At 41.8% G+C, this 19,586-nt stretch overlaps 1 protein-coding gene across 2 annotated transcripts in view; it reads left to right on the top strand.

Moving 5' to 3' along the window:
• VIT (vitrin) overlaps window positions 1–19,586 on the top strand; it is a 101,613-nt gene that overhangs the window by 16,744 nt on the left and 65,283 nt on the right. For both annotated transcript variants that reach the window (XM_029936318.1, XM_029936319.1), the window contains exons 2-3: window positions 3,673–3,742; window positions 11,558–11,623. In XM_029936318.1, the coding sequence (XP_029792178.1) occupies window positions 3,691–3,742; window positions 11,558–11,623 (118 nt within the window). In that variant the 5' untranslated portion in view covers window positions 3,673–3,690. The remainder of the gene's footprint in view (window positions 1–3,672; window positions 3,743–11,557; window positions 11,624–19,586) is intronic.

Raw genomic sequence — 19,586 nt, 5'->3', positions numbered from 1 at the left:
CTGGCCTCTGGAATGGCTAAGAGAGGGTTAGAAATTTTTAACACACATTTCAAAAGGCACATTTATATTTTACATGTATGAGTAAATGGACCAACCAAGGAGAGAAATTTAAATGGTAAGAAAGAGGCCTCAAAATATTCTGATTCCAAGAGACCAGAGTGCTTCTAGTTGGAGTCCGTTATGAAGGAGTCATCATTTGGTGATAACTCCTACAGGGTTAGGACATTTCCTGGAGTCTTGTTTGCTCTTTTCCGCCCATCTCAGCATGTAGAGGTCAGGTGCATCATGTCTCTTCAAGTTGTAAGACACAGATCTGAGAGCGTTTCTCTCTGCAATTCATCATCTCTCTGTTGACTATCAAGAATGCTTATTCAGCTATAAATCACATGCCATAAAATAACCCCTGAAAGTGTACAATTGACTAGTTGTTAGTGTATTCACAAAACTGTCTGTTTTGTTTCCTTTTTTTATTTCCTAGGGCAATGAGAAATCTCCAGCTACCCACTCATTGATTCAATATGTGTTTATTAGGCACATAAAAAAATGGAGTGAAACAAAATCCTTCCCTCATGGAGCTTGCATTCTAGAAGAGAGTACAAACAATAAAAAAGTAAAATAAATAAAGTATGTCAGTGGCAATAGTGACATGAAAATAGTGGGAAAAGTATAGGGTATACCAGTTGGTGGTGGGTGGCAGAGGTTGTGTTCGGTGGTAAGGAAATGTCTCAAGAAAAGGTAACATGGAAGTGAAGACTTGAAAGAAATGAGGGAGTAGATCATGGTCTCATCTTGGGGAAGGGCATCCAGGTAGAGGAAATAGGCCATGATATGAGAAGTGTGTTCTAGAAATAGCCTGGAAGCCATTGTACTCAGAGCTTAATAAGTAAGGGAAGAAATGGGGGGAAATGAGGTCAGCAGGCCAACGGTGGAAAATCACATAGGGTTGTAAGTCATTTGTCAAGGCTTTGATTCTGAGTAATGTGGGGAACCACTTCAGAGTTTTGATCTGAGGAATGTTGTGAGCTGGAGTACTCTGAACAGGGCCATGCTGACTGCCATAAGGATTGTGGAGTCAGAGGAAGAAGGAGACAGTCCAGTTAGGAGGGTGATTGCAATAACCAGGCGACAGGAGGCATGGCCTGGAGAAGATGGCAATAGTAAAGATGATAAGACATAGCCAGATTCAGGATACATTATGAGTATAGAGCCAACAGCCTTGGCTGATAGGTAAGATGTGGAGAAAGAGGAGAAATCAAGGGTAACATGATAAAGTCTGCAGTGCTGAACAGTAACAGCCAACTGGTGGGCCTGAGTTAGGCGAGCACAGAAGGGCAGCTTGATCTCCTGCATTTGTCCCTAAAAAGTTGACTGTTTAGTCCTGAAAACATGTAAGTTGCTCAGAGCTTCTCAGAGTCAAAATAGTAAAAGACAAAAAAAAATTTTAATTGTTATCACCCTATTTCCAAAACATAACCCAGCTATTTAAGCATCAAATTGCCAAATAGTCTGTATGTATAATTTTATTTCTATTTTGGAGCTAAAAACTGTTATTTGCCTATTATGTAACCAGTAGTCAACGACTTTTATTGGGAAATTTAACGTATTGCAATTGTTGCTGGAAAGTAGCAAAATAATCAGTTCTGTTTGAGGTTACTCCTGCTGCCTAATTTAATTGTCTGTAATAAAATCCTTCCTATACTAAACAGTTTTATTTAAGTTAATTGCATCAGGCACTGGTATTACTACCTCAACCATAATTTGATAATTGCTTTTTGTTAATAAAATCTACATGGTACTGAATCTAAATATTGGCTATAAGCCTGCACTGCACCTAGCTCGTACCAGATTGTGTTTTCCGATTCTCTACTTTGGTGGCTTCATCTTCAGTCATGGAATATTTACACACGGAAATCAACCAATGCTGCAAGTCAGGGGCTTGCCCCACCTCCCCGCCCCCAGAGACTACGTTTAGCAGCACACTACTGGGCATAGCAGAGTGCGGGGTATGAATGCCAGATTTAGGCCACACAGCAATGGCACTGGGCAGAGAGCCCTGCACCCCAGAAGATAGCGGTGCTTTATCATTGACACTGTTTAGAATTGCTGGCTTATAACCAACCTTAAGCTTTTAAATGCTTTCAGACAATGTTCTTCCTTATTGCCTGTGCCCAGGGCAGATCCTTCCCACTACTCCACCTCTATTCTGGTCCTACTGACCACCTGGTCACCAGGGATGTGACATTTAACCTTTCTAAGCCTTATTTTCCTGAAGGGATCATAAAATCTGCCACCCTGGCTTATCGTGAAGATACACTCTATGTAATCAGAAATGGTGGCATGAACAAGCCTTTTAGAGTTTCCCGATAGCCTCAAGAGAAGGAGGAATCCCCATATAGATCAGTAGCATCTTCATACCCACTATGCTTTCTAACCCCTGAGCTCCTGTCAGTGCTGTTCCTCCCCCAAGGAAGAATCTTGGGGTCACTTCTCCCTATTTCTGCATGTCCAAACTGCTTGTCTTTCAAAGTTGATCCAAATGCTATCACCTCTAGGAGGCTTTGTCTTATTCCCATGGCTGACATTAATCTCTCCTTTCTCTAAAATTCTCTGGCCTCTTGGGGTATCTCTGGCAGTATCCCACACCTACTGGGTTAGAATCTGCATTTTAACAAGATCCCAGGTAATTCTTATGCAGGTAAGATTTAGCAAGTCTCACCCTAAATCACTGGTCCTCAAATTTGTCAGCACATTGGAATTACCTGAGAAGTTTTTAAAAACACAATTCCTAGATCCCACCTTAAGAGATTCTGATTCAACTGGTCTGAGGTATGGCCTGGGCACCAGGGTCTTTTAAAACTCCCAGATGATACAAATAGACAGCAAAGTTTGAGAACCACTGGTCTATACAATCCTCTTATATTGCCTTATGGAGCCTGGCACACTTACTAATGTTATGGTTATTTGTGTCTACACATGTCTTGCCACTTCTTGTTCATTTAAGAACAAGAACTCTTTCTTAGTTAATTTCTATCAGTTCTTCCCTAATAATACCTAGTCATATAATGGGAATTTAATAAATATTTATTGAATGAGGAAGGCATTGTTTACTTGTAATCTAAAAATGTTCTCTCGGGGCGTCTGGGTGGCTCAGTCAGTTAAGTGTCCGGCTTCGGCTCAGGTCAAGATCTCACAGTTCGTGGGTTCGAGCCCCACATCGGGCTCTGTGCTGACAGCTAGCTCAGAGCCTGGAGCCTGCTTCAGATTCTGTGTCTCCCTCTCTCTCTGACCCTCCCCTGCTTGCACTCTCTCTGTCTCAAAAAACTAAACTAAAAAAAAAAGTAAAAAATAAAAATGTTTTCTCTGAATATCCTAAGTGTAGCTTTTGTCCTAATTTAAAGGCTGGTTGAACATATTCCCCAAATTATGGAGTTCCTTCGCCTTCAGTTCTAAGACCAAATCTCTGAAGAGTAGGGGCTGGTGGCAGCATGGGTTCTGGGTACCTGTGAGGCGGGCCACTGCCGTCTCTGTGGGCTCCGTGGAGCAAACTGCCACTTAGAATCCCGAGGCTCCAGGGAGTGATGCAAAATGAGGCAGCCCTGCCCCACACTCCACACGTCCAATTTCAGAACTCTCGGCTGAAATGTGATGGTGTTACTGTTTCTTCCTCTCCAGGGTGCCGTTCTGATATTTATGGGGATTGTTGTCCTCACTATGAAGGCATCTGTTATTGAAATGTTCCTTGGTAAGTACTTTTATATGTGTATCAGGATACACTTTTAACATTTTCCTAAGGCCCAAAGAATCTTGCCAAGAAAAGGTTTAAACCAAGACAGAACATATAAACAGTACAGTGTGTCTTTTTATGATAAACAGTTTGGAGGGAAGTTTCAGTGAGAACGTTAAGTGTCGATCAATACAGGATGTATGTGTGTCTATATTTTTGTATAAAGCAAATGTATGTATCACATGTTTGTACATATTACATACATTTCTACTCACATATCTGCATTCTTCAGCAACTAGCCAACATTTCAGATAGAGCACATTTATAGATTCTGAATTTAGGAAGATTGTTTCTTATTCCTCAAAAAAAAAAAATCATCATCACTGCCATGATCTTACTTGTAACCATTGGTGACTCATACTTTTAAAGATGAAACCCTTACCCATTATCAGCAGGGAACACAATTTTGGGTAGTCTCTGGGAGGAGCAGCAGCTTGACCAGAAGAGAGAAGAGGGTTGACAGGTTTAGCATTAAGCCCAAGGGTAATCATGTATTAATCTCAACCCCACTGTGCCCCAACCATGTTGGATAGAGTGACCCCATGGATTGCTGTGGTACTATTGCCACGGAAGTGTGCAAAGACCTTTCAGGCAGTCTATGCATATGCTAGGGCTGCCACAACAAAATACCACAAACTGGGGGGGGGGGGGTGCTTCAAATGGCAGGATTTTATTTGCTCACTGCCCTGAAAGCTAGAAGTCCAAACTCAAAATGTCAGCAGCCTTGGTTTCTTCAGAGGGCTGTGGAGGAAACTCTGTGCCACGCCTCTCTCCCAGCTTCCGGTGGTTTATGGGCCATCTTAGGCCCTTCTTAGCATCACCCCAATCTTTGCCTTCATCTTCCCATGGCATTCTTCCTGTGTGTCTGTGTGTGCATCCAAATGTCCCCCTTCTTACAACACTAGCCATATTGGAGGAGAGGCCCAACCCAGTCCAGTAGGACCTCATCAGAACTTAAATCATTACATCTGCAACAGCCTATTTCAAAATGAGGTCACAAACTGAGAACAGAAAACCCCTGTCCCATTAACCAGAGCTGAGAGCCACAGCTTAGGGTCTATGTCATCCTTGAGAGAACAGAGATTTAAAGAATGAGAGTTTCCTAGGATGAAGACTGAAGGTGTCCACCATAGGATGACCACAGGGGAGAGGAAGAAAAGATAATGCTCAGATTGGAGATGTCTAATCAAGTATCCAGACCAAACTGTTCACTTTGCAGATGAGGCTTAAGAACAAAGGTGTGAAGGGTGAGTTCCAGGAGGTAAAAGAACTAGAGCTAAAGCTCAGGCTTTCTATTATTCAGTTATCCTTCAAATTTGTCTATTTGTTTAAATGTTACAAACACAAAGCATTACAATGTAATAAAAATTTTTATATTAGTAAAAACAAAATGAGATCACATTCAGTATTGGGGGCTGGAAATTAAGTATATGAATCTAGGAGGGACAAAACTAAACCCATAACATAGTCTGAATGTTCAAGGTCTTCGCAGAGGGTGTCTACACAGCAGAGTTGGTGAATAGAAGGGACAGAGGTAACGCAGCTGGGAAGGCAAGATTACTTTCACCTGGTGGAAGGAGACTAGCCTGGGAGTCGGAGTGATCATGTGTGTTCCAGTGAAGACTCCCCCATCCACCTGCTGAAGAATATTCATCTGGGAAGCTCAGGCTCCTTCACTTGCACGTTGTCCTTTGAGAAGCTGCCCCCCACCCCCACACACACACTTACCTGCCTGTTAGCAAGTTTCTCACATACGGCAGGTAGAGAGTTGGCAATAGGAAGGCTTTAGGACTGTGAAACAAACTAAGCAAACCCTGAGGCCACGTCACACTCTGCATGTCCCCTGCATCATAGAACCAAGAAGGAAGAGTTGACTGTCCTTCCTGGCCCCAGCTGGCCTCTCTCAGCCTGCCTTTCTGCAAAACTCTCTCTTCTAAGGCTGCTTGCTCATTCAGAAAGTGAGAAATCAAAGTAGACAAAGAAGACTCCTGTCACTAAAGCCCCTCTCTGTGTCCTCACATATCTACCTCCTGGGCATCTCTCTTACTTATCTGCTGGTCTGCATCCCAGGACCATTTCCCTGTCATGCTCCTTTGTACTGTGACAGTCTCTCTGCTCCAAATCCTGACTTCTCTAACTCCTTCTCTACAATATACCCAATTATACTCCCTAAACCCATGTCTGATCACCACTCTTGATTTCAACTCCTCAGTGTTTCCCCTTTCTCTTTGAGATGGGACCCGTATATCTTAAGGTGCCTTGCTTGCTAGGGAAGCCTCCCTAATATGGCCCTTGCCTCTATTCTGCTCTTCTTGCTCACCACGGAGTCTGCTCTGGCTTCCAGGGACCTGAAAAGTACTGACTTTCTCATTCCTCTGAGACTCACATCATTTCTCCTCTCCAGGCCTTTGACTATGCTGTTCCCTTTCCTGGAATACTGTTCCCTTTCCTGGAATGCTCTTCTTCTTGCCTCCATCCCCCCCCCCCCACAAAGCTCTACTGGTCCTCAGAAAGCTTCCCTCAGCCCCCCATTTGAACAGACCATTTTTCTGAGTCCCAAGGCACCCTGTATTGATTCTCATTATAGCTGCATGGCTTTCGCCTTGTCACTAGTCCAGCTCCTCTAAAGCTATGAACTCATTGAGGGAAAGAGCTGGTATATTTACTGTGCTTGGCACATCCCACAGGCACTCAAGAATAATTGTGAAATAAATTATTCTCCTTAGGGATGCTGGATTTTAAAGCTATCAGAGTCCAACTCTGTACCCAATTCTCATGTGTGGGTTTTTTCTTCACACCAAGTGATTCCCCAACCCCAGGTGAATGTCCTATACTTTAACTCAATTCTGACACTATTTACCTGGAGACAGCATCAAATTCAACAACTGCACTTATGAGGAGCAAGTGGTATACACGGGCTAAGACAGTGGCCAGCACACTTGCATTCTGGTTCCAATTTCTGCCCCCAAAGAACTGCAGCTTTAGCCAGGGTTAACACAAGAAGAACATTCCAGGAAAGGACCAGCATCGTCAAAGGCCTGGAGAGGAGAAGTGATGTGAGTCTCAAAGGAATGAGAAAGTCAGTACTTTTCAGGTCCCTAGAAGCCAGAGCGGACTCCGTGGTGAGCAAGAAGAGCATAGAGCAAGGGCCATATTTCTTTATTTCTTTTTTATAAAATAAAGGGATAACCTGCAAAGCTCCTCCCAGCTTTAATATTTTCTAGTTTGAAGCATAATTGTATGACTTATATGATTGTAGAGAATAAGTTGTCCTGTCTTTTCTATGAAGCTCTGATTTATTTAATGCCAGATGTTTCATTGAGAACATAATCCCAAATTAAAGCACGGGGGAAATTTGAACTGCTTTAAAATGACCTGCCTCATAAATCAGTTTTCAGGAAGACGTTGTAGACACTTAAAGAGAACCAGAGCTGGATAGTGTTTAAAGAGGTAAAAACAGATTTTAATCAGGAACTATTGCAGGAGAGGAGATTGCACCGTAGAACTGGGCTCAATTCCAAATACAACAAGGAACATGGAGATTTCTATCCAAGCAGCAGGTTGCATGGGTCAGTGAATGAAAACCACTGAGTGAAGACATCAATGGTGAGGGATTCTTGCTATAGACAGACCAGGGTGATTAGATATCAAGAATGGAGGATTCTCTCTAAACAGGATTCTTGCTAAAACCAGGTCATGCAGAATCAACAAGGAAAGATATTAAAGCCCAAGGTCAAAGGCCAGTTGGGAAGAGGGTTTGGAGGAGCTCAATTAAAGTTTGGTCAAGGAGAGAGTTTTTGTCAATACTGCCGGAGTGTCTTCAGGGGTCCTGAAAGATCTATCAAAAAATTTATGGGCTAACATGAGGCACTTCTATAAAAGTTCTAGGCACATAAGTTTTCAGTAAATACTTCCTGATTTGATCATTGATTAGAGTTTCTGGCACGTCATGTCTTTTCTTGAAAGTAAGTGAATTCTGATTACAATTCATTATTGATACAAGAACTGGGACACAAGTGCCTATTAATCATACTAGTGATTTTGGAATGGACTTTCCAGTTTCATAAGCCTATATGATATCAGCATGACCTAATTATAAAACATTTTATGTTGCCTTTTTCTAACTGTAGAAGAAACATATCCTGTATAAAATATGGAATATGTATATATGGAATACACTATAAAATTGGGAAAATATAAAAATTTTTTAAAATGGAAATAATCCCATCATTATTAACATTTTGGTATGTTATTTCTCTCTGCATGTATTCTAACCTATCAGAATCATTCTTAAGTTTAAAGCTGAGCACTTGCCAGTTCATTTAATATTCTTTAACACACCATTTGTAATAAATGCTCAGGACACCTCCAGTGTTGGGACATTCCTAACATTTCATTATTTCCAGATTGCCCTTATAAAGAATGCTGTAATGGACATTTTTTTACATCATTTTTTATCTATGTCTCTAATAACTTGGGATGTATTCCTAGGGGCACATTTTATAAGACAAAGAATATAAATATTTTTAAAACTATTGACATATATTACCAAATGGCTTTCCAGAATGACTGTACCTGCCTAGACTTTACCAGCAGTGTATGTAAATTCTGTCATCTCAAATCCATGCCAGGATTAAGTACAATCTTATGTTCAATATTTACTGACATGATAGGGGAAACTATCATGTTTGGCTCTAGATTGCATTCTTTTATCATTAATGAGAGTGAACACTGTTTTAAGCTACTTCATTTGTATTTATCTATAAGCTATCTGGATGATAATTTATTTAAATTGAATTTTAAAACAATTACACCTCAGCCACCTCAACTGTACTGATGGCTACTCTAGAGAGAAAGAGAGTGAGAAATGGGAGGAAATCTTTTATTTGAAAAAATAATGTCAACAGTTCGTTTGCTTGGCAATTGCAAGCACTACTATCAAAAGGTGAGAACTATATTCCCTTTATCCAACGTTATTCAAACCTAGAATATTGAATTTCCAACAGTTAAGAAGTATTGCTGCAAATTTGATAAACCATGATTGCCTTGGAACTTTGGACTCTAGATTTAATTTCCTTAGGCCTTCTAGACACTAACGGTCTCCATAGCCTGGTGACTAGCTACTTGCGCAGAAGGGATTGGCTTTCAGACCTGTGTTCCACTTTGTACTTGAAAGTGAGTATCAGCCATCCATCCCCACACTCTGCCTGACTTCCTAAGAAAGAGAACACAAGACTGATTTTTCTCTTTCCCAAATTCCATGGTCACTTCACCATTTCCAGTGTAGGGAGGGAAGCCTTACAGATGAGGCATGAAGACTTGCTCCAGGGCACAAGCACATTTGCAGCCTTATTGACCAGCCCTCCCCTTGAGGAGCGGTGTCAGGAGAGTTTTAATTAACAAGCACCTAAGCCAAGGAGACGGCCTCTGTGTACCATTGAAAATAATGACTTTATTAACCACTGTGGTAAAACTGAACCCGGCTACACATGTTTTCAGCCTGGAGGGTCGTGGGGGAGCAAAGGAGAGTGATAGGGTGGTCTTCCTGAAGTATTTATAGTCCTAATGATATGGAGACTTATAAACCACTTGCCACAGGCACATAGACCTAGGAGGACAGTATTTGGTTTTCCACAAATATTGATACCCAAATGTATTACTTACTATTTCACCCCTTCTACTTGCTTAGTTTTTTTCTATATACTTATTTAGTACTTTTTAAAAAATAGTCTAGGGTCCATTTATTTTTGTGGATAAAATGAAGATGTGTCTTTGCAGAGAGTTAAATGACACAGAGACTACTATAAAAATTAGACCTCCCGGACACTCACACCTACCCAAACCCCAGAAGTAAATAACACATAAAAAATGTCTGCCTTCATTCCACTTGGCTCGACTTCTGGTCCTCACTCAGTTCTCTTTCATGTGTCTGTTCTTGCAGGACATGGTATGTCAACCGTCCAGGCCTCAGCTAATGCTAATGGTCAAACCTGGGGAATAATTCAGGGGCTGTATCATTGGTGCAGACTAGCTAATCATGAGATAAATACGAAGTTTTCTTAACCAATGCTGGTGCCATTTTCTTTCAAAGGTAGTTGCCGATTCAAGAATTCCTAAGTCCATTTATGCCTAAATTGAGTATCTGTGTTGGTTAAACACATACAAACACACACACACACACACACACACACACACACACACACACACACACACACCAGGAAGTAGAATGCCTATTTTGATTACTCTATCTCTCCATGTTTACCTCTGGAGTTTCAACCGCATTTGAAAGTGAGCTTCTCAAAAAATGTGGCTAAAATAGAGACACGTGAAACGGTATCCGCTTTGGGTGGGTAGAGTAGAAGGGAGGCCTGGTGAGGAAGGAAGATGAATGCAGAATTGACTAGCCTTTTGAAGGGAAAACATTGTTTTTTTATCTGCAGGTAGAATTCATATTGGTAGAGACATGAGCGTTTTCAGACATTGCCAATAAAAAAAAAATGCTGTGAGAAATGTTCACAATACGTATTGAAATTTAAGTGGGCATATCTCTCAGACAAATTCTATTTGGAAATTTATTTAAAGGAAATAACAAAGGATCAGTGTTAAGATGAAGCTATTTATATTAAATCAGAAGTTGGCTAAATTATGATCCATCCATACAGTGCAATACCTTGTCCGCACTTAAAATTATTGTGAGAGGAACATTTAATGACAAGAAAAAATGTTTGTATATATCCTCAAGTAGAAATAAGTTATAAAACATTGTAAACAGTGTGAGCATGATCAACGGTTTGTTTAAGCACCTGTATGAATATGTACACATATGGAAAGAAACAAAAATATTATAAGTTCATGTGCATCTATATTTATATTTTCCATACTATTCTTTGTGTGTGTGTGTGTGTGTGTGTGTGTGTGTGTGTGTGTTTACATTCTATGAGGAACATGTACTATTTTGGTCGTAAGAAAAAAACTGACCAATGTTATTATTTTTTTTTAAACACAAGGTTCAAACTGGTAATGTGACTTCGAATTAAAAAGGATAAAGAGTTCCCCCTTGTTCCTCTAGTGTTACACTTCCTGGAGAGAGCCATATCCAAAAGTTGTTCTCCTCTTTCTGAGGAGAAAGGTCAACTACCTTCACTTGGCCTTGATGGGGCACAGAGCCAGGTGCTGCACCAACAGGGGACACGCAGGTCACACCTAAGACCCTGTGACCAGTCCCCTCCTTCTCCCCAGCCCCCTTTCTCCCACTCTTCTTTTCCCCGACAGCCCTCCCTTTCTCACTCGCATGCACATGCGCAGACATGCACACAAAAACCACACCAGCCACGCATGCACGTGCAATTCTCAGACTAGCTGGAAATTCGCCATTTGGAAACTCAGTGTGGAACTGACGAGAGGACGCAAGAAGGGCTTGGTGCTCACTCTTCCTTCATCGTTTATTTCTGGTGCCAAGCAAATGCATGGCCTTCTCCAGGCTCACATTTCCTCCTTTGGAACATGGAGAGAGCAGAGTTGATGCGGTGAAATGTAAAGAAGCAAAACAAAGGACAGATATCCCAGAGATGTTTTGGAAAGGCCTTTCCGCAGAGGCTAAGACAAATACACAGTCTAATCATATTTTTTCCCTGACTTTCATTCAAGGAAAAATTAGTTCCACCAATGAGAATATTTTCGCATGGGATCGAAACAAAGATAAGGGTCAAAGGAGAGAAAGTGTTTAGGTAAAATGATACTGATAAGGTTTTCTTCCATTTTTTTCCCATGTAGTTTTGCTGGTGACTGGAATACACTCAAATAAGGACACGACAAAGAAGATTAAAAGGCCCAAGTTCAGTAAGTAAAACTGCAGTTCTTCACTAGCATAAGGCTTGTGTCTGCCGTGTATTGGGCTGTTGTACCTGTTTCAGATCATTTGGAAGGTTTGGAGTTTTTTTGGTCTTACTTCAATTACTTTGCATTCAGACTAATTAATAATAATTATTATTTATCACCTACTTCTTCCCACAAAAGCATCTGAAACAGGAGTGCTGATTTTAGGTGAAAGATATGTGGTCCCATTATATTGGAAAATTTCAAAATGCATATACAAATACCAGGCAGCACTAGGTCTCTATGGCTAAGCTGGAGTCGGTATTTTCTTGCCACTGAAATTCTGTCTCAATTCTCCAAACTAGAGAATTCAGTCTGGCTAATGCAAACATGCTCATCTTCCAGCATGCTCTGAGATAAGAAGGTAAATCTCACAGAGAAGTGCATAAAGTCTCACACCTAATCAGTGGAAATAGGAAAAAAAATTTCATTTTTGGATGATAGATCAGTTAAAATTAGATGACAGAAAATCCAGAATAACAACTGCTTAAGTAAGAGTAAAGCTTCTTTCTCCTGTAAACACAACCAGTCTGGGCTTTTATGGAATTTTTACCATCTTCAGGGACCTAGACCCCTCCTGTCATTCTGCTCTCCTCAACATAGCTCTCAACTCATTGTCCAAAATGGGTGCCCCAGCTCCATCCATCACCTCCAAATTCCTGTCAGCAGGAAGGACGCATACCCATCCCCTTTAAAGATAAGTCCAGCAAGTCAAATACACCCTCTACTTCAGTGTCATTGACCAGCACTAAGGGAGAACAGGAAATGTCTTGATTTCAAGCATCCACATGCCTAGCTAAAAGTAAGGGGGTGTATTCCAGGAAAGAAGGAAGAATGGATATTGGGAAATCACTAGCAGGACAGGACATAGATGGAAAATCTCACACTCCAATACTGTAAACCCACTGAGATATTTGGATCTAAATTTGTAGACTTGAAAGAGGCCTAAGTTAAGGTATATTTATAAAGGACCATGAAAGAAAATGCTGTAAGATGTAGTTAATGCTCTGTGTTCTCCACAACTGAAGCTTCTTCACAGACATTAAATTTAGATGCTGGAAATCAGCAACATTAATAATTCAAAATAAAAGAAAGATATTTGCTTCACACCCCATTCTTTTTTCCTTCTGCTCCTTTAAACCCTCCATGTGGGATTTCCTGTTGAAACGAGACCAAAAGGGCGGCCATCCACAGCCTCCAAGCCCAAAATACCAAAAAGGAATCAGTTGCTTATTTATTCCTGTCAGTACCAAGAGCCAAGAGAATCAGCCCAGGGGCAGATGTGTGTTCAAAACAATGATTGGGTTAATATGGAGACAAATGCACACCCAAGTATGAATTCCTTTGGGCTGTTTCCAGGATCTTCATTAACTCGTATACAAAAATCATGAAAGGTTCCATGATTACCATGACAACAGTTTTCAGTGACTGTGAAAGTCTGTGCTAAATGACCCAAGGGCAAACCTCTTTGAGAGATCTCAAATGGATTGGATTTCTGATATGCTAAATTCTAACCTTATACTCCAAGTCTCCCTGATGATGCAGCCCATTTGAATCTATACATGCAAGAGGCCTTTGCTCTAATTAGAAACCCTGGCACAGTCATTCAATAAGTTGGGAGGGGATAGGGATACAATGAAGGTAATAGGATAGTCCCAAACCATGGCAATATCTGATCCTTTACCTCAGGAGTATTTCCAAATGACAGTCTATAGCTTGAAGCCAAAGTCATTTTCATTTTTTCTTCTCAATGTTGTCAGTCTGGCACTGGGGTAGGTGACTGATGGCAAAGAGGCACTCCATTCATTCATTTTACAAGTATTTATTGAGTGCCCGAGTACCAGGTTCTATGTTAGACACCCAGATACACAGCCATTGAGACTCCGTCTTTGCCCTCACAGAGCTCAAAATCTAGGGAGAAAGAAAGACAAGTTGCCAGGCAGCTAAAGGTACTCCAAGAATATGGAGAAGAGCTGTCTATCCGGGAGGGCTGTCTGGAGGAAGCACCACACCTACACTGATAGGTGAAGACCATGTAGGATAGACCAGGCAAAGGTGAGGAGAAAAGAGTGAGATAGGCAGAGAGAAAACAGCACACTTAAGGCCTGAAGAATGGAAAGAGCTACAAAGTAGTTCGATGTGACTGAAATAGAGAGTAGGAAGTGATGTGTTGAGATCAGAGATGGAGGCCTAAACAGGCGTGGGATCGTGGAGAGCTTTGTTCCCATGTCCAGGAATCTGGACTTCCTCATCAGGGCGATGGGAATACCTCAGCGCTGGTTAGTTCAGTTGCAATTAGCATAAATCCAAAAGGGACTTCTGCAGGCTGTGGGTGGCTCTCGGGCTGATAGCTGGAACTCAGAGGAACCATACCCCAGATGAAAAGGCCCCAGGAATCAGTACCTCTGCTTCTCTCCGCATGTCTGTCTCACTGTCTCCCTCTCACTCCCTCTGCCCTTCCCTTTACCCACTCTGTGCACCCTGTCTGTCAGTACTGAGTCCACATTCCTGGGAGAGAGAACCTAACTGCACCATCCCAGTGGGCAGGGTGATTCTCAAAGAAGAATAAAGTAATTAGGGTTCTGCTAGAGAAATAAGACCATCCTGCCAAGAAAAATAAAAAATTAAAAAAAAAACAACCTTTCTGGCAACAAATGATGAGAGAGGAGAGAGAATGCAGTTCGTTAGTGAGAGTACAGATTTGCAGGCATGTACTGGTACATCTCTTCTTGAGTGACAAATGCATGTACTCCATGGCTGTGCCCCTTAGCTCCTTCTGGAAGGAAGTGTTTACGGATCCATGAGTCAGAAGGCTGAAGACCTTGCCCCGTAAAATCAAAAGGTGGACCTTTTTTGGGCCCATGTTTCCAGGAGACATTTCAAAAGGAGAAAGTGGGGAGATGGTGGCCCCCTTCCTCTTCCCCAAGGAAAAAGTTATTTCATTTACAAACTGACACCCCAAAATCTATCTTGTAGGGAGCTACTAAAGGATTTTAGGCAGAAAAGGGAAATCATAAAAGCAAGATCTTAACCAATCACTTCAGCCTGGGTGTGAGAATGAACTGGGTCAGTGATGCTCACAGTGTGTTCCTGGACCGGCCACACCAACAGCACCTGGGACCTCCTACCCCACCCTGCCCAGGCTGCCGACATCAGATACGCTAGAGCCAGGGCCCAGCCATCCAGGTTTTAGCAAGCCCTCCAGTAATTCCAATGCCTGGTGAAATTTGGGAACTCACGGAGTAGAGAGAGATCCCAGATCAGGGCTACTTCCAGATACGATTGCTCATCAGTACCCTCTGACCTCTCCTCTGGCCAGCCCTCTGCTGGTGCCAGTGTTCACTCAAGACTAACAAGAAGAAAGTAATCCGAGGGTTTTGGTGAGTGGACTCTGACCCCTGTGACTCTCTGGACTCTTGAGGCTCTAGTGCCCAAGACATGGCACCCACGAGCTGGGAGAACAGACTGGAAAGCAAGTCTGTATAAGGTTCAACCCCCGATAGTTTCACTGTGCCTCCTGCCAAGCCAGCCAGGGCTTGGGAACGAGGTAGCTGTTGCCTGGAGACAGATGAGGGGTGTGGGGTGGTGATGGGCTGACCAAATAGGAAATCAAGTAGCAGAGATGTGGGGATAACAGGAAAAGGAGGAACCAGTGTGGGTATCTTCCTTTGGTCTGGCCAGAAGCCATGTGCTATACAAGTGCATCTATTCTGTCTACATGTAGGATTACTTTGCTTTCCCTCCTTTCTCTTTCATTTCTTTTTCTTTTCATCTCCTTTTCCTTTTTGCATTTCTTTGGTCTTCCTATGGCTCCCAGAAGCCCTCATGGACATCTCTTAGCTCCATTGGGACCCTTCAGACCAAGAAGGTATTACAGGTTGAAAATAATCTGGCATGGGAGTTTTACAAAAGGGAAAGCAAAGGTTAAAAAAAAAGAAATGGGAGAAGCTCTTACAAATCTACTCCTCACATTTATGCATGACCATTCATTTCAAGCTAATATTTTGCTTTCACGTACACAACTGTATTGGGCACAATGTAATTCCACCACGCTTGGCTTATCACATCACTTCATTTTCTAATCAAATCAAGTCCAACTACAAACTGCCAATTTCCAGGGACAGAGAAATTAAAATTTCATCATTACAGGGGCTTCGTCCCTCCCCGCTCCAGTCCCTGGAAGCCTTATGCAACCTACAGTATTCAGGGACCTCCTCCTGCACTGGCCAGTGTCCAAGCCCATGTTACCTGTAGTCGGCACTCCATTGTTTCCTGAAATGTGGGATCTTGGAGAAGATGGGGGAAGTCCCATGCCTAAGGATTCACCCTGAGGGGCCCCAAACCAGTCATTGCTCCAAGATGATTTTCCTCCAAGGCAGCTATTAGGGAACAGAGACATGTCCCCTACTGGGACCTACCTGCCCACTCCCGCCTTGCCAGTCTTGGAAGATCATTTCCTCTCCATCACTCTTTGGGCACCAAACAGTGCTCTCAAACAAGGGGGATTTGGGGAAACTAATCCCCAATGCCTGAGGGAGAGTTGTCTTTGGATAACTCTGCCCTCTCTCTTGCAACCTTGAGTTCCAGAGGTGGGAGAAGACAAATGCCTGACTACTTTCTTAGAATAGTAGGGGTTGGGGGGTGGCGAAAGCAATCAGAATAAATATAAGTTAATGTCTCAATAAATCAACCCACTGTATAGTCCATGGTAAAGCTTGCCACACTGTATGAAATGAGAGTTTTACCAAATTCCATTTTTAGAGGTGACTTTTCAAGGTTCTCATTTTCCTGAAACGTTTTAGAGCTATGGATCTGACCTTAGAGGCACCTCAGTGGTAGACATAGTCAGTACAAACCTATTCAAGCAGTTTCTAACAAATAGCCAAAACATGGGTGCATTTTTCTTGATTGCTGAAGGCTATAAGTGATTATTGAAGGGTTTGGGTATGTTCATAAGTCTCTTCTCCTAAAGCAGTCACTGTACTTTATGAATTAAGTGTTAAATTCATCTGTGTGTAGATTCCACATTCAAAAAGAGCCTAGTCTTCAACTCCTGAACATTTCAGGCCACACTGTAATAAACACATCATATGGTCCTTTTAAATTATGTCCACCGACAACTCTGGAAAATCCCTGCCTGGCAGTGTCTGTAAAGGAAATTTAAAAAGCTTTTAAGTTATAAAAATCTTCTCAGTAGCTTTTCTACATGTAAGGAAGCCCCAGAGGAGCCTCAGAAGCAATGGCTTCAGTTAAAAGTGGGTTCAGTGAGGTAGCATCACACAGGTGAGAGCCATGATGATCAACTCCATGTAACATGTTCCTAGCTATCCATCCTGCAGTCTCTGACTTCAGCAGCCAATTATGTATAAGATAAAATTAAATTATGCAAAAGGGAGACCTCCTGGTTCCAATTCCCAATGCCAACATGCACACTAAACGAGTTTATATGGCTCCTGTGTGTACTACACTTCCTCTGCTCTGTACTTATCACACATGCTTATAAGAGCTTTTTATACAGTCTTACCAACTAGACCAAAAGCAACATGAAGACATAATTAGTGCTCATTGAGTATTTGTTGAATGGATGGACAAATCAACAACAAAACCCCACTATAAAACAGAGCAAAATGTGGTAAATGATTATGTAAGAATAACAAGGGATATATGAATAAGATTCAAACTGATTTCATGAAGAAGCTTTTGAGGCAGGATATGAACTCTAAGTAGAATTGTACAGGCAGAGGTAGGTGAGAAGGTTTCTAGGTAGACTAAGCCCAGACATCCTGAGGGGAAAAGTGGAAGATGATGTCAGGAAACAGTGAGTGATTAGGTTAGTTTAAGGGTGGGGGGGAGTCATGGGAGATGCAGCTGGGATGGGTGAGGACTAGACAAGGCCAGTTGGAGAAGCTTTGTTCTTTGCCATTCATTAGATGGTGAGGACCCTCAGAGTTTCTTGAGCCATCTACATGATGAAGATAACAATCAGCAAGATCAACAATAGTGAGATATTCTCCAAGGCAGTAACGCTACATTCTGAAATATTTCCATTACATTGAGTCTGTTAAAATAGTCTTAACATGCAGTGAAATGTACAACCTTTAATCCACATGGTTCTCTCCAATAAGTTAACCTTAATACCTTGTAAGGCATGGAAAGATTTTTGCAATCAACCTTGAAAGGTTGATGATTCCCGGAGGTACTGCCCTTGGGCATGAAGAGGTAATTGTTCTGGGACTTGGTTATTTAGTGCATTGGACACTGATGAGGAGATAGACAGCTCTGGGTGGTTGTTGAATTTGGGTAAAATATGCACACAGCTTCCCGAGTAGGCTCACGTGTTGTTAGTGGTAGCAACTTGTGAGTAACCCCCAGTGCTTGTTTGCTTCTTAGACACCTGGTACCAACACCAGTGTGTTCTCCACACAGAATGGTATGTGTGCCCTTTCTCAGACCATGAAACAAGAAGAGGATTCACTTTCTAAGCCCTCCTTCTGAGGTGGGAGTGAGAAAGGAGGTGCACTCTCTGTGTTGCAGATTTTTAGTTGAGCAAACTCTACCATGGCACTTATCAGAAATAACAGAAAAACAATGAGATAAATGTACAGATGCATACACACACACACACACACACACACACACACATTTTCAAGAAATATTCACCCACTGGTGGTTGTGAATGACCTTTGAGTTCAGAAAATCCCTTCAGACTAGATTAGGGAAGAGTAATTCTCTCTCTTTAATTATGGAAGAAGTAAACAGGTGGAAGTGACAAAGCTTTGGCTTTAGAGCCAGAAGACCTGGGTTCAGGTTATGCTTCTGCCATTTACTTGCTACTTGGGCATGAGCAAGTCAACTTACTTCTCTGAAATATAGAAACAATATGCCTCTCATGGTTCTGTAAGGTTCAAATGAAAAATAATGTGTATTAGAGTCCTTTGAAAACTAAAAATATGTTGTTTTAGAGAAACAAACTTGCAGCTGCCCAAAAGCTGTGTTGCCACCGATAGATTAACCTCTATTACCCAATCACTCCTTCATCACTGTCCTTTCATGGCATATGGAAGCCTGGTTAGAAGGACCAATCTTTATAGAGTTTTTAAGAAGGGCTTAAAGCTTGAGCTTGGAGTTACCTGTTGAGGCACATGCTCTCTACTGGGTTTGCCTTTATAAACAATTTCCATCACATATCTTATGTTTCCCTCAAATGTTACTTGATCTAGTCTTCTTAAGAAATCTTTTATGACCAAAGGAAATCTTTTTTAACCCCCAAGTCTTCACATCTTGGCAAAAGCTGGCCTCAGGTGAGAATGTGGTATAGAGTTAGAATCAGACATATTAGAGTTCAAATCCAGCCCCATAGCAACTAACACTGTAATTCCATCAGATCTAGAGTGATGTCATTCTCGTGTTAGCTTGGCCACCATGGACCCTCTGGTGCCAGATTAAACCTGTGTAAATACCAATTCTACAATCTTTTTAAAAGTCTGGAGCAGTCTTCATGATTTCTGGAGAATCTCCAAGGAACATCCTCATGATTTCTCTACCTAGTCACTCTTATGTTGCGATGGCCTTCCTGTTCTGCCCTACCATGTGACTCAGCTGCTTTACTAACTCATACAAGAAACTTCCCTGCATTTTATGTTTTATAATATTTTGGAGCTTTTACTATGGATTTTCAAGGATCAACAGAAGAGATCACCTCATAGAGCATAAAATCTTCTTCCACCAGCACCTCATTCCACCCTTGCTCTCTTTCCCTTACCATCTCATGCCCCTAGCTCCCTCTACCTCCCTCTCAAGCCCCTTTTATAGATAGATGCTTCTTGCCTCTCTGAAGAATTCAGCCCACACACAGGACCTTGGACACTCAGCCTCTATCCCGAGTAGGCTTATCAAGAAATTTCTTCTGAATAAAAACTATTGCACT

The sequence above is a fragment of the Suricata suricatta genome, chromosome 4 (assembly GCF_006229205.1).
Source record: "Suricata suricatta isolate VVHF042 chromosome 4, meerkat_22Aug2017_6uvM2_HiC, whole genome shotgun sequence".
NCBI classification, from domain to species: Eukaryota; Metazoa; Chordata; class Mammalia; order Carnivora; family Herpestidae; genus Suricata; species Suricata suricatta.
This window is presented reverse-complemented; position numbering and strand designations above follow the sequence as displayed.